A 17758-nucleotide genomic window follows, 5' to 3' on the forward strand; every position below is an offset into this window, starting at 1 on the left:
CAATCCCGTGTCTCTGAATTCTTGATTTTTATCTTTAGGTAAAGAGAAACCCTGCTTTCAGCAATTCTGGGAGCTGTCAACATTATTATCAGTCACTGCTGGTGGTGACCTGCCTCACAACAACTGATGTGGCCCCAAATTGAAGAAATATACCGTCCCTTGTGGTCAAACATGATGTCGGTGATGGTGAGGGTGTCCCGCTCCGGGATAAAAGGGCTGTAAGACGGACAGACGTTCTACCCCCTCCCCCCCGGGGGAACACCTTGAGTCGGCAGCCCTGACAGATTTGTTAGGGTCTTAACTTGAGATTGACCTGGACCAAGGTACCTAACACTGCTCAGCTGTTGCTCCGTTGGCCCCAGTGGCTCATGTTCTCAGATCCACTCAATCCCTTCATCGTTAGAGAAGAACTTCAGCTTGTGGTTGATCCACTGTCCCTTAAGTGAGTGGCAGTATTTCTCTTCTTGCTCAAAATAAGAAGTGGGAGTAGATTCCCCAGCAGTCGGGGGATGGACCTGAAGACTGACTTCAGCAATGATATGAAGTGACAAACACAGAAGAGATGGTAGGAAACATGAAGCTGAAGGTGTTCGAGTTCGTTGTAGGGCTTATGGCCGTTTCTCTAATTCTTTCGTTCCTCTATACCAACAATTTAGTCCAGCCAAAATACCTTCCAGCGGGGAAAATCTCAAACTCTTCAGTGCTTGCAGAAGTCTGTGACATGATCATAGCAGGAAAGAAAATCTTGTATGGAAATATACCAATGACACCACTGAGAAACATGACTTGCCAACAATACTTGACCCAGAATCACTACATAATGAAACCTCTGTCCAAAGACGAAGCTGAGTTCCCTTTGGCCTATGTCATGGTCATCCACAAAGACTTTGATACATTTGAGAGGCTTTTCAGGGCTATTTACATGCCTCAAAATGTCTACTGCGTTCATGTGGATGAGAAAGCCACCTCTGCTTTCAAGGATTCGGTAGGAAGGCTGCTGAGCTGCTTCGCAAATGCCTTTCTGGCTTCCAAGAGGGAGTCTGTGGTCTATGCAGGAATTTCCAGGCTCCAGGCTGACCTGAATTGCCTGCAAGACCTCATAGACTCAGAGGTTCCCTGGAAGTACGCCATCAACACCTGCGGGCAAGATTTCCCCCTGAAAACCAACAGGGAGATCGTTCAGTATATAAAAGGATTTAAAGGGAAAAACATCACCCCAGGGGTGCTGCCTCCAGCTCATATTATCAGAAGGACCAGATATGTGCACTTGGAGCAGAAATACCAATTGTTTTCCTTCATGCTGTGGACTTGGATAAGAAAAATGTCTCCTCCCCATAATCTCACCATTTACTTTGGCTCCACCTATGTAGCCCTTACAAGAGAATTTGCTAATTTTGTTCTCCAAGACCAGAGGGCCATTGATTTACTTGGGTGGTCGAAGGACACCTACTCTCCTGATGAACATTTCTGGGTGACACTTAACAGGATTCCAGGTATGTGGAACTTGATTTCCATTCTTCATAAAGTCTGGAAGTATTTGTGTGTGTGTGTGTGTGTGTGTGTGTGTGTGTTTTACACTTTGAAAATATCTTCAATTGCATTATGTATATTCACCTATGTTTCCAGTTTTATGGACACCCTGTAGGCTGTTTTGTGTGTCTGTTTCAATGGAATTCATATAACCTAAGTTACAGTTCTTACATATCAGTTCTAAGGCTCTGTCTTTGTGACTCTGAAGGACAGGCCTTTGGGGGTGAGACTCAAGGTAAACAGAACTTTGCACTTCCACATTCCGGCTTTTGCTATTCTGCTTTTATTTTTTTTTTAATGTTTTTTTTTTCATATTTATTTAATTATTTATTTGGTTGCCCCAGGTCTTAGCTGCCGCAGGCAGGCTCCTTAGTTGCGGCTCCAGGTCTCCTTAGTTGTGGCATGCGAACTCTTAGTTGCGGCATGCATGTGGGATCTAGTTTCCTGACCAGGGATTGAACCCAGGCCCCCTGCATTGGGAGCGTGGAGTCTTATCAACTGTGCCAACCAGGGAAGTCCCCTGTTATTCTGCTTTTAAACAACAGAGGTAACTCCATTAACTGCCTCTACCTTAAAGAGAAGGAGAGGATTCGCACTAGTATGCTTCCAGGCAACTTTATCCTCCTGGGAATGGAGAGAGCGGTAGGAACGGCTGATTTGCTGGAAAACTACTGGAGGGAGGAGGTTGGAAGGAGATGGTTTTCTGGAAACATTACCTCATCTTTTTAATTGAAGTATAGTTGATTTACAATGTTGTGTTAGTTTCTGGTGTATGGCAAAGTGATTCAATTATATATATTCTTTTTCAGATTCTTTTCCATTATAGTTTATTACAAGATGTTAAATATAGTTCCCTGTGCTATGCAGTAGGAGCTTGTTGTTTATCTATTTTATCTATAGTAGTTTGTATCTGTTAATCTCAGACTCCTAATTTATCTGTCCCCTCCCTTTCCCCTTGGTAACTGTTAAGTTTTTATGTCTGTGAGTCTATTTCTGTTTTGTAAATAACCCCACTTGTATCACATTTTAGATTCCACATACGTGATATCATATGATGTTCGTCTTTCTCTGTATGACTTACTTCACTTAGTATGATAATCTCTAGATCCATCCTTTTTGCTGCAAGTGGCATTATTTCATTCTTTTCTATGGCTGAGTAGTATTCCATTGTATATATGTAATCACATGTTCTTTACCCATTTATCATTTTTTAAAATAAATTTATTTATTTATTATTTATTTTTGGCTGCACCAGGTCTTCATTGCTGCTAGCGGCTTCCTCTAGTTGTGGCGAGCAGGGGCTACTCTTTGTTGTGGTGCGTGGGCTTCTCATTGTGGTGGCTTCTGTTGTTGCAGGGCTCGGGCTCTAGGCACGTGGGCCTCAGTAGTTGTGATTCATGGGCTCTAGAGCACAGGCTCAGTAGTTGTGGCGCACGGGCTTAGTTGCTCCACGGCATGTGACATCTTCCCGGACCAGGGCCCGGAACCCATGTCCCCTGCACTGGCAGGCAGATTCCCAACCACTGCGCCACCAGGGAAGCCCTCCATTTATGTGTTGATGGACATTTAGGTTGCTTCCATGTCTTGGCTATTGTAAATAGTGCTTCTATGAACACTGGGGTGCATGTATCTTTTTGTCTTTTCTGGATATATGCCCAGGAGTGGGATTGTAGGATCATATGGTAACTCTATTTTTAGTTTTTTAAGGAACCTCCATAATGTTTTCCACAATGACTGTACCGATTTACATTCCCACCAACAGTGTAGGAGGGATTCCTTTTCTCCACACCCTCTCTAACATTTATTATTTGTAGACTTTTTTTAATGATGACCATTCTGACTGGTGAGAGGTGATACCTCATTGTAGTTTTGATTTGCATTCTCTAATAATTAGAAATGTTGAGCATCTTTCCATGTGCCTACTGGCCATCTGTGTATCTTCTCTGGAGAAATGCCTATTTAGGTCTTCTGTCCATTTCTTGATTGGGTTGTTTGTTTTTTTGTTACTGAGTTGTATGAGCTGTTTGTATATTTTGGAAATTAAGCCCTTGGGACTTCCCTGGTGGTCCAATGGTTAAGACTTCACGCTCCCAGTGTAGGGGACCTGGGTTCGATCCCTGGTCAGGGAACTAGATGCCGCATACTGCAACTAAAGATCTGGTGCAGCCAAATAAATAAATAAATTTAAAAAAAAAAAAAGGAAATTAAGCCCTTGTTGGTCACATCATTTGCAAATATTTTCTCCCAGTTCGTAGGTTGTCTTTTTGTTTTGTTTATGGTTTCCTTTGCTGTATAAAGGCTTATAAATTTGATTAAGAAATATTACCTCTGTTTAATCCCCAATAGCATTTTAAGATCTAGTAGCCGTGTACTCATTTGGGCTACACTTATGTTTTATATTTCCAGAATCTAGCACAGTGCCTGCATAAACTAAGTACACAAAAAATGTTTGTGAATGAATGAATCATTTGATTGGGGTACATGAGATTTCTATTTCTAAAGGTTTTTCAAAGCATAGCACTTATTAGTATGTTGTTTCATTATGTGATATACTTACCGGTGATCATGAATTTTCATGTCTTGTTAAGTCATTAGTATCCATGTATATCTTAGTTACAACTTTTAATTTCTTATTAAAGGACAATGTTTCTAATTAATGGTTTGCACTATTTTCCTCAGTTCCCTTCAGTCAAAGGGAAAATGTTTCCAGAATTTAATAAAGTACTTGGCACCCTCTGGCATTTAAAATGTGCTTTATTTGATTAGTCACTCCACACAACATTCCTGTGAGGAATGAACTTCATTCGATAATATGCAAAACTGATAATGAAGCCCTGGACCAGTTAGAAAAGTGATGAGGGGGGCTTCCCTGGTGGTCCAGTGGTTACTACTCTGTGCTTCCACTGCAGGGGGCGCAGGTTGGATCCCTGGTCGGAAAACTAAGATCCCACGTGCCTCGAGCCATGGCCAAAAAAAAAAGAAAAATTTTGAAAAGTGATGAGGTCATTCTGCAAGTAGTTTCTATGAAAATCCATCTTCTAGAATTAAAGACTGATCTACATGGGCTTCCCTGGTGGCGCAGTGGTTGAGAGTCCGCCTGCCGACGCAGGGGACATGGGTTCGTGCCCCGGTCCGGGAAGATCCCACATGCTGTGGAGCAGCTGGGCCTGTGAGCCATGGCCGCTGAGCCTGCGCGTCCGGAGCCTGTGCTCCGCAGCGGGAGAGGCCACAATGGTGAGAGGCCTGCGTACCGCAAAACAAAGAACAAAAAAACAAAGACTGATCTACTAAGTAAATTCAGGTTTTGCCAAACACAAAGCTATTTTTCTGTCTTCCATACTTTTTCAGTCTGGGCTGTTGATGGTCATCTGTTGTAAAGAAGGTCTTTCCCCATCCAGCTGGCCAAATAGAGAGTAGGCATCAGGTTCCTCGTAGACTGTGAGCTTTGAGAAGAAATGGGGATACTGCGATCCAGCACCCGGGGACCCAAAAGAGTAGAGGATCCGTTTCTTTGCACTCTGTTCTGATTGAACAGCATATTGCAATCGGAAGGAGGGGGCTAGTGTCTTGCAGCACGTAATTCTCAGTGATCAGAAGCTCAAGGTCTCCCCAGGCTGGGAATACTCGCTGTAGCAGTGACCATGAGTTCCTGTAACTTCAAACTCAAATCAAGGACTCTGTGGGGAGCAGAGTGGAGGAAGGAAAGAGCAGAAGTCTAGACAGGTGAAGAGCCCAGTTGGCACTGGGATTGGACCCTTGTTTTACCTTCTCCTTGTGACACCCAACCTCTCAAATCCAGCCAAAACTCAAACCTGAGACCTTTCTGAGCAGAGACATGTTAGACTGTGAAAACCTCTGAGGTTCTTGGGCTCAGCCGCCTCCTGTTAGCCTTTGGCTTTGAACGCCGAGAGTTGTCAGGTACCCTTTCAAGGGCAAGTGCAGCTGGAAAGGGCTTTGGGGGCACAGACTGTACTTAACGCTGAGGTGCTCTTCATCTGTCAGCTCTTTGCCTCAGCTTTGTGTTGCCCCAATGATATCTAATTGACTGTTTTGAAAAGAACCAGTTTTTTCTTGCACTTTCCTACCATTCTATTTGCGGTGATTTTATGTTAAATAATTGCAACCCTCCTCATTTCCTCTCTTCACTCTTTTCTTCCCTGTGGCTTTCCCTCAAGGTATGAAATTAGCTCCGATGTCTCTGGCCAGCCCCCAGCTGGGTGCTTTCTGTGTGTTACTTCTGGAATCCTCCAGCTGCACCAGGAGGTCGATGTTGGAAAAAACTCAGGCTCAGAGGTGTAGGTGACGTGGCCGGCAGGAAGCCACCACTGGGGACCCCGAGGAAGAACAGTGGTTGTTTTCTCAAATTCACCCCAGAGGAAGCTGTGAGGTGTGAGATCAAATCACTGGTTCAAGGGCTCCCGGCTGTCAAGAGTGGCTTTGGCCCAACTGGAGACCTTCTGACACACAATCCAGGCTCTCTCTCACCACCCTCCTGGGCTATTTTAAGTCCTGTTGCTTCCAGCTATTTCCTGTGGCTAAAAACAAAAACAAACAAACAAAAGCAGTGATGATGAGAAAACAGTGTACAGAATTTAACATAGTAAATACATAAATAAACAGAAAGAAGATGGAGGGAGGAGAGAGCCTGGGCAGAGATAAAGAGCTGCAGGAGTCCAAAAAGACAAAATGTCACGTGCGCTTAAAACCAGTTTAACCCAAGCTGCTCTTTCTCTGTGACCTCTGTGGATGCTGAGAAAGTTTCCATTTGGTTTCCCTGGTTTCTTACTTGGGCACAGAGGTGATGTCATGATGAAATGAATACTTGAAAAGTGGTTTGGGTCCCACGTGGCCCCAGGAATAAGACAAGCATGATGCACAGTGCATCCACATCTGTAGAAATGGAGCCCTTTTCTTCTGCTCCCTTTCTACAGTCAGTTGTTGAGGTTAAACTCTAAGCGCCATTTTCTTAGTGGAATAAAAATTAGTTTACGTCCTGGAGTGAGAATTTATAAGAGTGTACATTATATAGAAATAAGCAAGTGTAGGTTGAATTCTGGGACATCAATGAACACCTCACCACTTACAGAGCGGCCAAGCCACAAGTCTGTGTTGGTTGCCAACTTCTTCAGAATTCTATCCTACCCAATCACTGCCTCCAACTTAGAATCTGGGGTATTAATTTTGATGTAATGTTCAAGCTGGGATAAAGGAGCACGTCTTTTTTTTTTTTTTGTCACTCGTTACCATCCCCTTCTACTATTTTGCACAAATGGCAAGAGCGTTGTGCCCAGAATTTAGAAGAATGATGAGTGGTATATTGCAAAAGGTCCTCAGGAAAGTCAGGAAGGTCTGGAGAACCAGCGTTTCCCACATGACCACCGGGAGAGTAGACATCAGATAGCACTGTGGTGATGCACAAAAAAAGATTGATTCCTGTAAAAAATGGCTAGTATTGCCCAAATCAAAAGACCCTTGAAGCATTTCAGGTGAGATGCAATTAAGGACTCCACTGCAGCAAAGTGCCAACTTGCAAACGTTCTTTACCCTGTAACTTTAAACTCAGGGAGCTGTAAATTCAGAGCAGAACAGGCAAATTATTAGAGATGCTTTTATGCATGAAATCTCTGGAGGGATGGAATGGTGTCAAGAATGAGGAGATAGCCAAAATCAACAAAGGAAGGGTTGATGCAATCATCTGAATACATTAGGAGAAAAAGTTGTAGAAATTCTTCAACTAGTTTAGAAAGCATAATTAGGCATTGATGCCACCATTTATTTATTTTATAATTTATTTTTTTAAGTATTTATTTGTTTGCACCAGGTCTTAGTTGCAGCAGGCAGGCTCCTTAGTTGCAGCATGCAGACTCTTAGTTGTGGCATGCATATGGGATCTGGTTCCGTGACCAGGGATTGAACCCGGGGCCCCCTGCATTGGGAGTGTGGAGTCTTAACCACTGCACCACCAGGGAAGTCCCGAGGCCTCCATTTATTCACCCCTATAGTCGATTTCGTTTGATGTGGGCAGTGGCTGCCTAGAGAGATATTACAAATAAAACAAAAATTAACAAAATTTTAGTCGTCATTTTAGAAAAGATTGCTCTCGTATGACTACTGTATTGAAGAAATGATTTATTCCAAAGAATTCTAGGTAGACACATGAAAGATAGTTATGTAAATAGATATTTGAGTTGTTTGAATTCATTTTGGGTCCTACAGACCAGCCTGTATTCACTTGAATCATATTGTATGTAGAATCTGATTCCTAAAACAAGTGAAGTCTGACCCCTTGGTTCTGGAAAACTTCCCTAAGTCCTTTCTTATCATCATTTCCTATGCTCCTGAAGATTATGTAACAGAGTTGGCAACCTTCTTGTTAATGCATTAGTTTTCAGCTGGGGTGGGAACAAAACAACAACAAATAATAACTCCAGTCTTGTGTTCTAAGGTAATGGTGTGAAGACAATGTCCAGTGAAAACTGAGTAGCACGATGGAAAATGTTATGCTCAGGCTTCCCTGGTGGCGCAGTGGTTGGGGGTCCGCCTGCCGATGCAGGGGACGCGGGTTCGTGCCCCGGTCCGGGAGGATCCCACATGCCGCGGAGCGGCTGGGCCCGTGAGCCGTGGCCGCTGAGCCTGCACGTCCGGAGCCTGTGCTCCGCAACGGGAGAGGCCACAACAGTGAGAGGCCCGCGTACCGCAAAAAAAAAAAAGAAAGAAAAAAAAGAAAGTGTTATGCTCTGACAGGAAGTGCAAAACGCAGGATGCAAACTTGCATCTCCCATGTTCTTGGTAAAATCAGAATGTGTATATCTATGGACAAGAGGGAAATGGGAGCACAGGACATGAAAACACTGTGTTCACAAACTATCTGTAATATTATATTGTCTTTGTAATTAAGATGTATTGGAAAAACTAGGTACTTTGAACGTCCCCACATCCACAGATACAAATAGAGATCACAGATGACAAAATATAAATCACAAATGTAGGAATCTCACACTAAGGTGATCAGGGAAACAGGGAATGCAAAATAGAGCACTTGATCGATAAGTATCTGATTGCCTAGTATGTGCAAACAGTGATGGGAGCCGGAAACAGATGAGCCACCTGTGAGCCCAGCGCTGATAGCCCCTCCACGTGTGCGCACAGTGTGCTTTCACCCCTGTGCAGCTGACTACCAAATAAAACTGATCAGAGTTATCCTAGACGTATACTACTTGGCATGGGCTCACAGAGGGAGGAGTAGGGAAGACTAAGAAGATTTCAAAGGAGAGATGGTAACTGTGTCATCTCCTTGATGTGAGTGTTGGGGGGAGGGGCTTTTGTTTATTCTTCTCTCCCAGCCCTGATCTCACGGGCCACAGGGTGAGGTGGCTTGAAGAGAGCGCGGAAACCTAACCACTAGATCACCAGGGTCAGCAGGCTTGAAACAGGACCTCAGTCCTTGTCTTCTCTGAAGAAAGAATTCAGCACAGAGACAAAAGGTAGTGAAGCAGGTAAAGCGTTTATTAGAAGAAAAGTACGTGCAGAAAGACATGCAGGCAGGCTCAGAGGGAGAGTCACGCTTTGGGAGTGGCAGGAATTACTTATATGGGGGCAGTTTTATGGGTTCCTTCTGGCCAATCATCTTGCTTTGTCTTGCTTCGTGCCCAAACTGGGTCTGACTCAGGGCCCTCCCAACGTGCCTGCACGTCTTTTAGCCAAGATATGTTCTAGTGCGAGGGTCTCTGGAAGGCTGGCAGGACATATTACGGGCTAGCGCCCCCTCCCTTTTTGTTTTTTGTTTTTTGTTGTTTTGGCTGCACCACACAGCATGTGGGATCTTAGTTCCCCAACCAGGGATCAAACCCGTGCCCCCCAGCAGTGGAAGCGTGGAGCCCTAACCACTGGACTGCCAGGGAATTCCCACCCCCTTCCTTTTTTGACCCTAAGGAAACTTTCTGCACATGTGTAGTCAGGGAGGTCTCCTTGACCTCAAGAGTGAAGAATGTGGTTGTCTTATCTTTTTACTCAAGCAGAGCTCAGCTCCTCTCTGCTACTGGCTTTTTTTTTTTTTTTGGCTGTATTGGGTCTTTGTTGCTGCACACGGGCTTTCTCTAGTTGTGGCGAGCAGAGGCTACTCTTCTTCATTGTGATGTATGGGCTTCTCACTGCTGTGGCTTCTCTTGTTGTGGAGCACGGGCTCTAGGCACGCAGGCTTCAGTAGTTGTGGCACACGGGCTCAGTAGTTGTGTCTCACAGGCTCTAGGGCACAGGCTCAGTAGTTGTGGCGCACGGGTTTAGTTGCTCTGCAGCAGGTGGGATCTTCCTGGATCAGGGCTACGAACCCGTGTCCCCTGCATTGGCAGGTGGATTCTCAACCAGTGTGCCACCAGGGAAGCCCCTCAGCTCCTGCCTTTATTTTACCTTGAAGCACCAGCATCTCAGCCTGGGGCCCAGCTATCTTCTATCTCCACCTCATTCATTGCTGGACAGGCCATGAACCCTTGATGCGCTTTCTCATTGTATTCTCACGACTGACCTATGAAGGTGATAAAATTATTCTCATGTTTTACAGATAGGGAAATGGAATGGTTTATATATATGAATCTAATAGTTTGGAATGGTTTATATATATGAATCTAAGAGCCTCTCTCCTTAAGTTCTAAAACATCCCAAACTGAGATGATTCTTCTCTCCTGCCTCTCCAGGCCTCAGGCTGGTCTCCCTGGGCTTGGGTGAAATAAACTTGACATTCACTAACTTCAGCTTTAGCAATTTGGGGGTTACAATGGGCTGTCAGTTTTTTGGGGGGTTGGGTTTTTTTTTTTTTCCATTAGCCTTTATTCATCATACTGTGAAGAGTTAGGTGGGGAGGTTCGCTTGCTAATGTGCCTTTTTAAGGACCTTACCTCGTAGCAGAGAAAATTAAGTGCTGGAAAGAATGGCTCAACAGTTAGTCATATGCCGTGCTTTAATAGCATAGCCAGCCAATATGGAGAGGGGGGCGTGTGTGGAAAAAGGCAAGGTTAAGTGATTAATTTTTAAGCACTAAATATTTATTGACAGAATATCTCTCCAGGCAGTGTTCACATGCTTAGAACCCACGCTTTTAACTTGGCAGTGCTGTTTAAGCAAACAAACTCAGTCAGTTGAACACAATGATTAACAGGAAGTTGGAGCTGACAGAGTTGCCAACCTTTTGGCCAGGAGAAGAGGCTGGGGTTAAAGTCTTAGAGCAATGGCTTTCAGAATAGTCAGTTCAACCCTTGGTGATTTTCCTGTAGGGAAAGGTGGACACATTGGAGTCAAAACCTCCCTGAGGCAACTTGTTTTTATGTAGAAACAGGTTGCAGGAAGGGGGTGTGGGGACTGAGCAAAGCAAATCCCAAAAAGTTACTTAAGAAATGTGAGGAAGAAAGGTAGAAATGCAATGCAGTGGCAAACGAGGAGAAAAGGAAGACAGAAAGAAAGGACAAGCATGCTCAACTGGAAGGTTACGGAACAGCCGATCAGAACTGCACCTACCAAAAGGATGGTTATGGATTCTGGAGAAAATGTAAGTTAAATCTACCTACGCTCTGATCAGATCCCAAGAGACATTTTACTCATTTCCTGGTTTTGAATGATGGGCTCTTGGAAGCAGTGTCTTTTTTGTGTGTCTCTGGTCACTGGTCTGATTTTTGTGTTCGTTTACAATCATGAGTTATGGGAGAATAAAAATTTCCTGGGAGCATCTCTGTCCAATGCTTCGCTATTAGCAGAAGCCTGTCGTCAGATTTATAAGGGGAAGGTTTTTTACCCAACAGAGAATGCATTGAAAACTACCCTCAGTGAATCTACCTGTTATGAGTACATAGCTCAAAGTCACTACATAACAGAAGCACTCTCTGAAGAAGAGGCTGGCTTCCCTTTGGCTTACATGATGACCATCCACAAAGATTTTGGCACTTTTGAGAGACTCTTCAGGGCAATTTACATGCCCCAGAATGTCTACTGTGTTCATGTGGATGAAAAGGCAACAGATACATTTAAAGATGCAGTGAAGCAATTACTGAGCTGCTTCCCAAATGCTTTTCTGGCTTCCAAGATGGAGCCCGTGGTCTACGGTGGGATTTCCAGGCTTCAGGCTGACCTGAACTGCATCAAAGATCTTGCAGGCTCTGAGGTTCCGTGGAAATATGCCATCAACACCTGTGGGCAAGATTTCCCCCTGAAAACCAACAGGGAGATAGTTCAGTATCTGAAAGGATTTAAAGGGAAAAACATCACCCCAGGGGTGCTGCCTCCCGATCATGCTATTGGACGGACTAAATATGTCCACCAAGAACTATTGAGCAAAAGAAATTCCTACATGATTAAAACCGCGAAATTGAAAACTCCACCTCCTCACAACATGACTATTTACTTTGGCACTGCCTACGTGGCCCTCACGAGGGAATTCGCTAATTTTGTCCTCCAAGACCAGCGGGCACTTGACTTACTGTCCTGGTCCAAGGACACCTACAGTCCTGATGAACATTTCTGGGTCACACTCAATAGGATTCCTGGTATGTATGTCTCTTAACTTTTGTTTTTATGAATAAACATTGCGTGGCCAATACGGAATGAACCACTGAAAAATAGTGAAAAAAAAAATTAACATTTTTAAAGATCTTTACATTTTCAACTATTCATTAAAAAAACCTGTACAGCAGCTCTGCTCACAGAGTGGGTGATATAACTCATCTCCATTTTACAGATGAAGAAACTGAGGCATAGTGATTAGGGCAGAGGTAGAGACTGACGGTTTGACTTGATTTTGCTGACATACCAAGCTACCTTTCTGAGCCCATAGACCCACTTCGAATATGTGCTGTAGTCTTGAGACATGGCAAGGAACTGAGGAACACTGACTGGCGAATGAAAGATTAAACACAATTCTCCTTTAAATGTGATGGTATTTAAAATCAGGCATAAATATGATAAATTAAATTTGAGCAGCAATTTGAACACTTAAATAATACCTTTGCCCCTATTGAAGCTCCAATAGCTAAATTCAGATCATTTCAAAATGAGAGCAAGATACAACTTTAACAATTTTCATTTGCACGTTCTTTCCTGGAACTGAGTCCGAAATTTAGAGCCTCTTAAAGATTCCTAGACCAGTGCCTTTATTTTATAGACAATGAAACCAGTGTGGTTATATGATGTGCTCAAATTACCCTGCTAGTAAGCAAACATGCCAATTATAAACCAGGTTGCCTAAGCCTGATGTTCTTTTAAGGTGATTTTCAGTTCGGTCTCAGTTGTTCCTAAACTAACTCCACATTTCCTTGGTCCAAGTTCCAAATGACTTGAATAATCTCCAGTTGTTTACAGTGAACTAATTCAGTTCTGCTAGTTCAATTTGAAATAAAAATTCAGATTCACATTTCAATTCACATTTCAGATTCAGTTTTCAAAGGAAAACTAACTTGAATCAACATGAGCATCAAGGTCATGGTTTCTTGAGATTAGTGGTTCAACCCTGGATACATATTACAGTCGCCTGGAGCTTTTAAAAATACATTTCCTGATTTCCTGGGTAGATGTGGACTTCAGTATTTGTTCAGCCTCCGGGAAATTCTCAGGAACAGCCAGGGCTGTGAACCATCGTGGATGCTTGTTTTTGATGTTTGTATACAAAGCTTCCTAGACTTACAATGCTTTTTTTTTTTTTTTTTTTTAATTTTTTTCCTTGGTAATACTTGGCAAAATTGTGAAAACAGAAAAATCCACTGGGGAAAAAGTAGTTGCAAAAGAAACAACATACAGCCAGGTTAATATCTTTAACACATAAATACATCTCACAAATAGGAAAAAGGAACACATCAGATTAACCATGACATGTAGAAATACATATGCTAAACAATCATATACCAATGCTCACCACCAATACAAATTAAAATAAATGATTACAATTCTTTACTTCTCAAATTGGTGTTAAAAAAAAAAACCTAACTCCAGGATGGGCAATGAGTGTTCCAATACAGACCACTAGAAAAAGTATAAACCTGCACAGTCTTTCTGAAGGACAATTAGGCACCTATATATCAAACGGCTTTGAAAATGTTCGTATCCTTTTACTTAATTTTACACCTAGGGATTTATTCTTAAAAAATAAACAGAGATAGGGAAAAGATTAATTTAAAAGTATTTTCATCATAGTGTCACTTATAATAGCAAAAAAAGAAAAATATTCTAAAATCCTAGTAATAGAGGACTGGTGCAGGCATAAAAGCAAAGGAAATACAGCTACTTAGAAGGCAGCTATGATAGAATACTTTTTAAATCTGTGGTTTTCCCAAAGCGGGAAGGGGTAATGTCCTAGTGATGAAAGAAATCAGGACAGGACTTCCCTGGTGGCTCAGTGGTTAAGAATCCGCCTGCCAACGTAGGGGACACGGGTTCGAGCCCTGGTCTGGGAGGATCCCACATGCTGCGGAGCAACTATACCCGTGTACCCACCACAACTACTAAGCCTGCGCCCTAGAGCCCTCGAGCCACAACTACTGAAGCCCACGCGCCTAGAGCTGGTGCTCCGCAACAAGAGAAGCCACCGCAATGAGAAGTCCGTGCACAGCAACGAAGAGTAGACCCCGCTCGACGCAACTAGAGAAAGCCCGCGCGCAGCAACGAAGACCCAACGCAGCCAAAAATAAATAAATTTAAAATAAATAAATAAACAATTGTTAAAAAAGAAATCAGGACAAGGACCTACCTTATAGCACAGGGAACTATACTCAATATCTTGTGATAACGTATAATGGAAAAGAATCTGAAAAAAATATATATATATGTGTATATATATATATGAATCACTTTGCTGTACACTTGAAACTAACACAACATTGTAAATCAACTATGCTTCAACAAAAATTTTTATTTTTTATTACTTTTTTAATTAAAAAAAATAAAAGGACTTCTTTTGGCAGAGATCACGGTCAAAAAAGAAATCAGGGCTCAAGAAATTGAAGTGGGGAGTCATGACCATTAAGCTGTTTATATGGGATTGTAGTACCCAGAATAAGGGAGGTAAAAGGCCCTCTTCTCACTTTTGTGTTGCTTGGACCAAATATGTATTGACCATTCAGGTCTGGGCACCAACCTGTAAGGGGAGACATTCACAAAGCAGATTCCAAAGAGAGTAGCCAAGAAGGTTAAAAGGCCAGACCCCATTTTTCAAAGAAGGGACCAAGACAAACAAAAAGGATATTCAATCTGCAAAAGACTTGAAAAGGGATCACTGCCTTCACATAATTAAAACGTTTGCCCAGGAGACAGAAATTGAACCAATGATGTAGTTTTGGAAGAAGAATCCAGGGTCAGTGGTGGGAGATAAAAGAACCCACGGATCTGGGATTAGAATGGGTAGCTTCCTCAGTGGTGAACAAACCCAAGGGATATTCGGAAGCAGAGGCTGAAAAAACCCTGTCAAGGAACTCAATTATCAAGTGTTGAACAAGATGGCCTGTGAGTCTCTTCTACTCTGAAGTTCGTGATACTAACTAATGATTCTAATCAATTTACTGAACAGAAGTGTTGAGTTCTCAACATGATTTCTCTATTGCAACTAGATTTTTACACCTCTGGTAAATACCAGCAATTACAGATCAGCAAAACAATGGAAAACAAATGGACTGCTCCGTGCATTTCAAAAACTTAAAAGAGTGAGCCCTTAAAATTGTTTCTGTGTAATGGGTATGGGATCCTTGTTAGAGGCCTGTGGCCCTTCACTGGTCCAGCCACCTCCTGCAGGACCTGAGGTAGGCCTGAGTGTAGGGCTTAGTCATGAGGAGATAAGGGAATCAGAAACTTAGGTGGCTGTCTTGTTTAACTGTTCCTCCTGCTATGTGAAAATCTGGGTCATTTCTGTTTTGAGGGTCATTCTTTGCTGATGCATGCGTATGTTCGTTGTTTGTTCTGGACATTTTAAGATTGTTCTAGTTGATTGCAGTGATTGGGGCTTATTAGGTTTCTCTAAGGAGTAATAGGACAGAAGAAAAAAGATCTCGCGGTTGAAACAGCCTCATGGGGAACTAGAACACCACCTGATAGAAATACAGTGTGAGCCACATGTGTAATTTCAGGTCTTTTGTGGCTACATTAAAGAAACAAAAATTAACAGGTCAGATGAATTTAAATCATGTATTTTATTTAACCCAATATACCCCAAATATCAGTTGTGCCCGTGGCTACTGTAGTGGACAGAGCAGGCAGCCAGGTGTCCTCCCTGCTCTGGGGAGAATGGTCAGCCAGCAGTGGTGCCGTCCGAGAGCCACACGGAGAAGTCGGCGTGCTCATGTGTCAGCATCTTCATTCTGCTTCTTTTTACTTATATGAAAGTCTTACCTCTGCTTCAGAGTTTTCACTTGTTTGTGGGCCCCGCGGCTTCTACTTTCAATGCCTTCCCCTCGTGTCTCCAGCCAGATTCTGGGCTGTTCCCGTTGATGGCAATTCCTCTGTCTCCTTCAGATATTTATTCCCAGAGAGGCTTGCTGTGGGTCGAGTTGTCACTGTACAACGAGCATCCCTTTTTTCATTCCAGGCCACTTCCTGGGCTGTGGCTGACCTCTGTGTAGACGCACTGCCCTCCATCGAGGCCCCAGACCATTCGGGTCAGGTGTGGCCAGGGTGGCAGTGTCAAAACGCAAAACAAAACGTGGTCTCCTCATACATAGTAAGGCTCTTCGGCCATGACAGGTCCTCTGGAAGCCTCTTGGAAGATGAGAATTCCTGGGTGGTCCACTCAAGCGAAGGGGCCCATGAGGACAGAAGTGTTATACAAAGAGAGTTCACAGGGGCCTTGAAAGATACTGCCCAACAGACTTCACCAGCTGTTGTGAAATGAGGGTTCCTGCCTTCCCCACTTCTCCTCCCTCCATCTTTCCCCCACTTTCCCCCCACCTCTCTCCTCCCCAGTTCCATTTGTTAATCCCGTCTACAACAAGATGGCCACATTTTAGTTCCTCATCTGACTCAGCTGTGGCTGACTTCCAACTGGAGAAAAGATCCTTTTACCAGCCAGACATTCAAGTTCACTGCCTCCTACTTCCCTTATGAGTTATGCGTCATGTGCCCCTCCAGGCTGCATGGCTCTGCCTGTGACAGGGGCTTTCAGTGGGCATGCTTCATTCATCATGTGGTCCGTGGATTCAAAGATTTCAAAACTGACCAGAGGTTTCTGCCCCACTTGCTACAAAGGAATATTTCTGATATGATTCAGTGGGAGCTTATTTCAAATTCATATTAATGAATGAATGAGAAAAGAGCCTTTCCTCCTTTCTCATTCTGAAAAAATCTCAGAAAAAAAAAATCTGAGAGCAGGTTTTGTTGGAGATGGGAGAAAAAAGGAATGCCAAGATATCTGATGGGGAAGGAATAGAGAAAAGAAGAAAATTGGAGATCGTGGGCTTGGAAGACAGATTCTACTTGCTTCTCATTTTTTCCCCCCAGGAACCAGACTATGGACCAGCCCTTCTGGAATTCTCTGTCTTGTATGTACCCATGTGCCCTTGAAAGGGGAGGCTTGTTGAGTCTCTGCTATAGAGTCCATACTGGCCGGACTCTCTGTCATTATTGGAGGCTGGCTACTTGCTTTAGTCCCTTTATACGTACAGATGCAGTGCTGAGGTGCTGAATGCTGGAACCTTGAGAGGAGGGAGGAAGAACAGATCTAAATAAAGCTGCTTCTGGGAACTCGTAGTCATGGCCCCAAGGATTTGGCTGGGATCTTGCTATGTCCAGAGGGAATTTATGTTTCTCAAACACATCATGCTCAAAGAGCTTCCAGGATCACTGCGTGTATGGGCAGACTTGCAGGGGAAGGAAATTTGGGGGATAAGTTTTACTATTAGCTTGAACAATCTCTGTTTTTCTATCTGCTAGAAATACTGACTTTTGTCAACTGCATAGGAAAGGAAATCAGTGAGTTGGGATATCTGTGAGTTCTTTTTCAAGGAAATACCATCTCTCCTCAAAACAATTAAAAATAGAACTACCATACGATCCAGCAATCCCACTGCTGGGTATTTATCCAAAGAAAACAAAAATGCTAATTCAAAAACATGTATCAGTATATACCCCTATGTTCATTTCTGCATTATTTAGTATAGACAAGATATGGAAACAACCTAAGTGCCCATCAACAGATGAATGGATAAAGAAGATGTGGTATACACACACACACACACACACACACACACACACACACACACACACACACACA

The 17758-nt window shown here is 43.2% G+C and overlaps 1 protein-coding gene across 3 annotated transcripts in view; it reads left to right on the forward strand.

The window, feature by feature from the left end:
• The first annotated feature begins 379 nt into the window (after window positions 1–379).
• The window catches only part of LOC114907728 (N-acetyllactosaminide beta-1,6-N-acetylglucosaminyl-transferase), a 90510-nt gene continuing 73131 nt past the window's right edge, over window positions 380–17758 (forward strand). The window contains exons 1-2 of one of the 3 annotated variants that reach the window (XM_029243553.1): window positions 10670–12059; window positions 16987–17027. In XM_029243553.1, coding sequence (XP_029099386.1) covers window positions 11135–12059; window positions 16987–17027 — 966 coding nt within the window. In that variant the 5' untranslated portion in view covers window positions 10670–11134. Of the gene's footprint in view, window positions 1494–10669; window positions 12060–16986; window positions 17028–17758 lie in introns of those variants that run through there. The other 2 variants (XM_029243550.1, XM_029243551.1) reach the window with 2 other exon arrangements.

The sequence above is a fragment of the Monodon monoceros genome, unplaced genomic scaffold (genome assembly GCF_005190385.1).
Source record: "Monodon monoceros isolate NGI ecotype Baffin Bay Population unplaced genomic scaffold, NGI_Narwhal_1 Super_Scaffold_3, whole genome shotgun sequence".
NCBI classification, from domain to species: Eukaryota; Metazoa; Chordata; class Mammalia; order Artiodactyla; family Monodontidae; genus Monodon; species Monodon monoceros.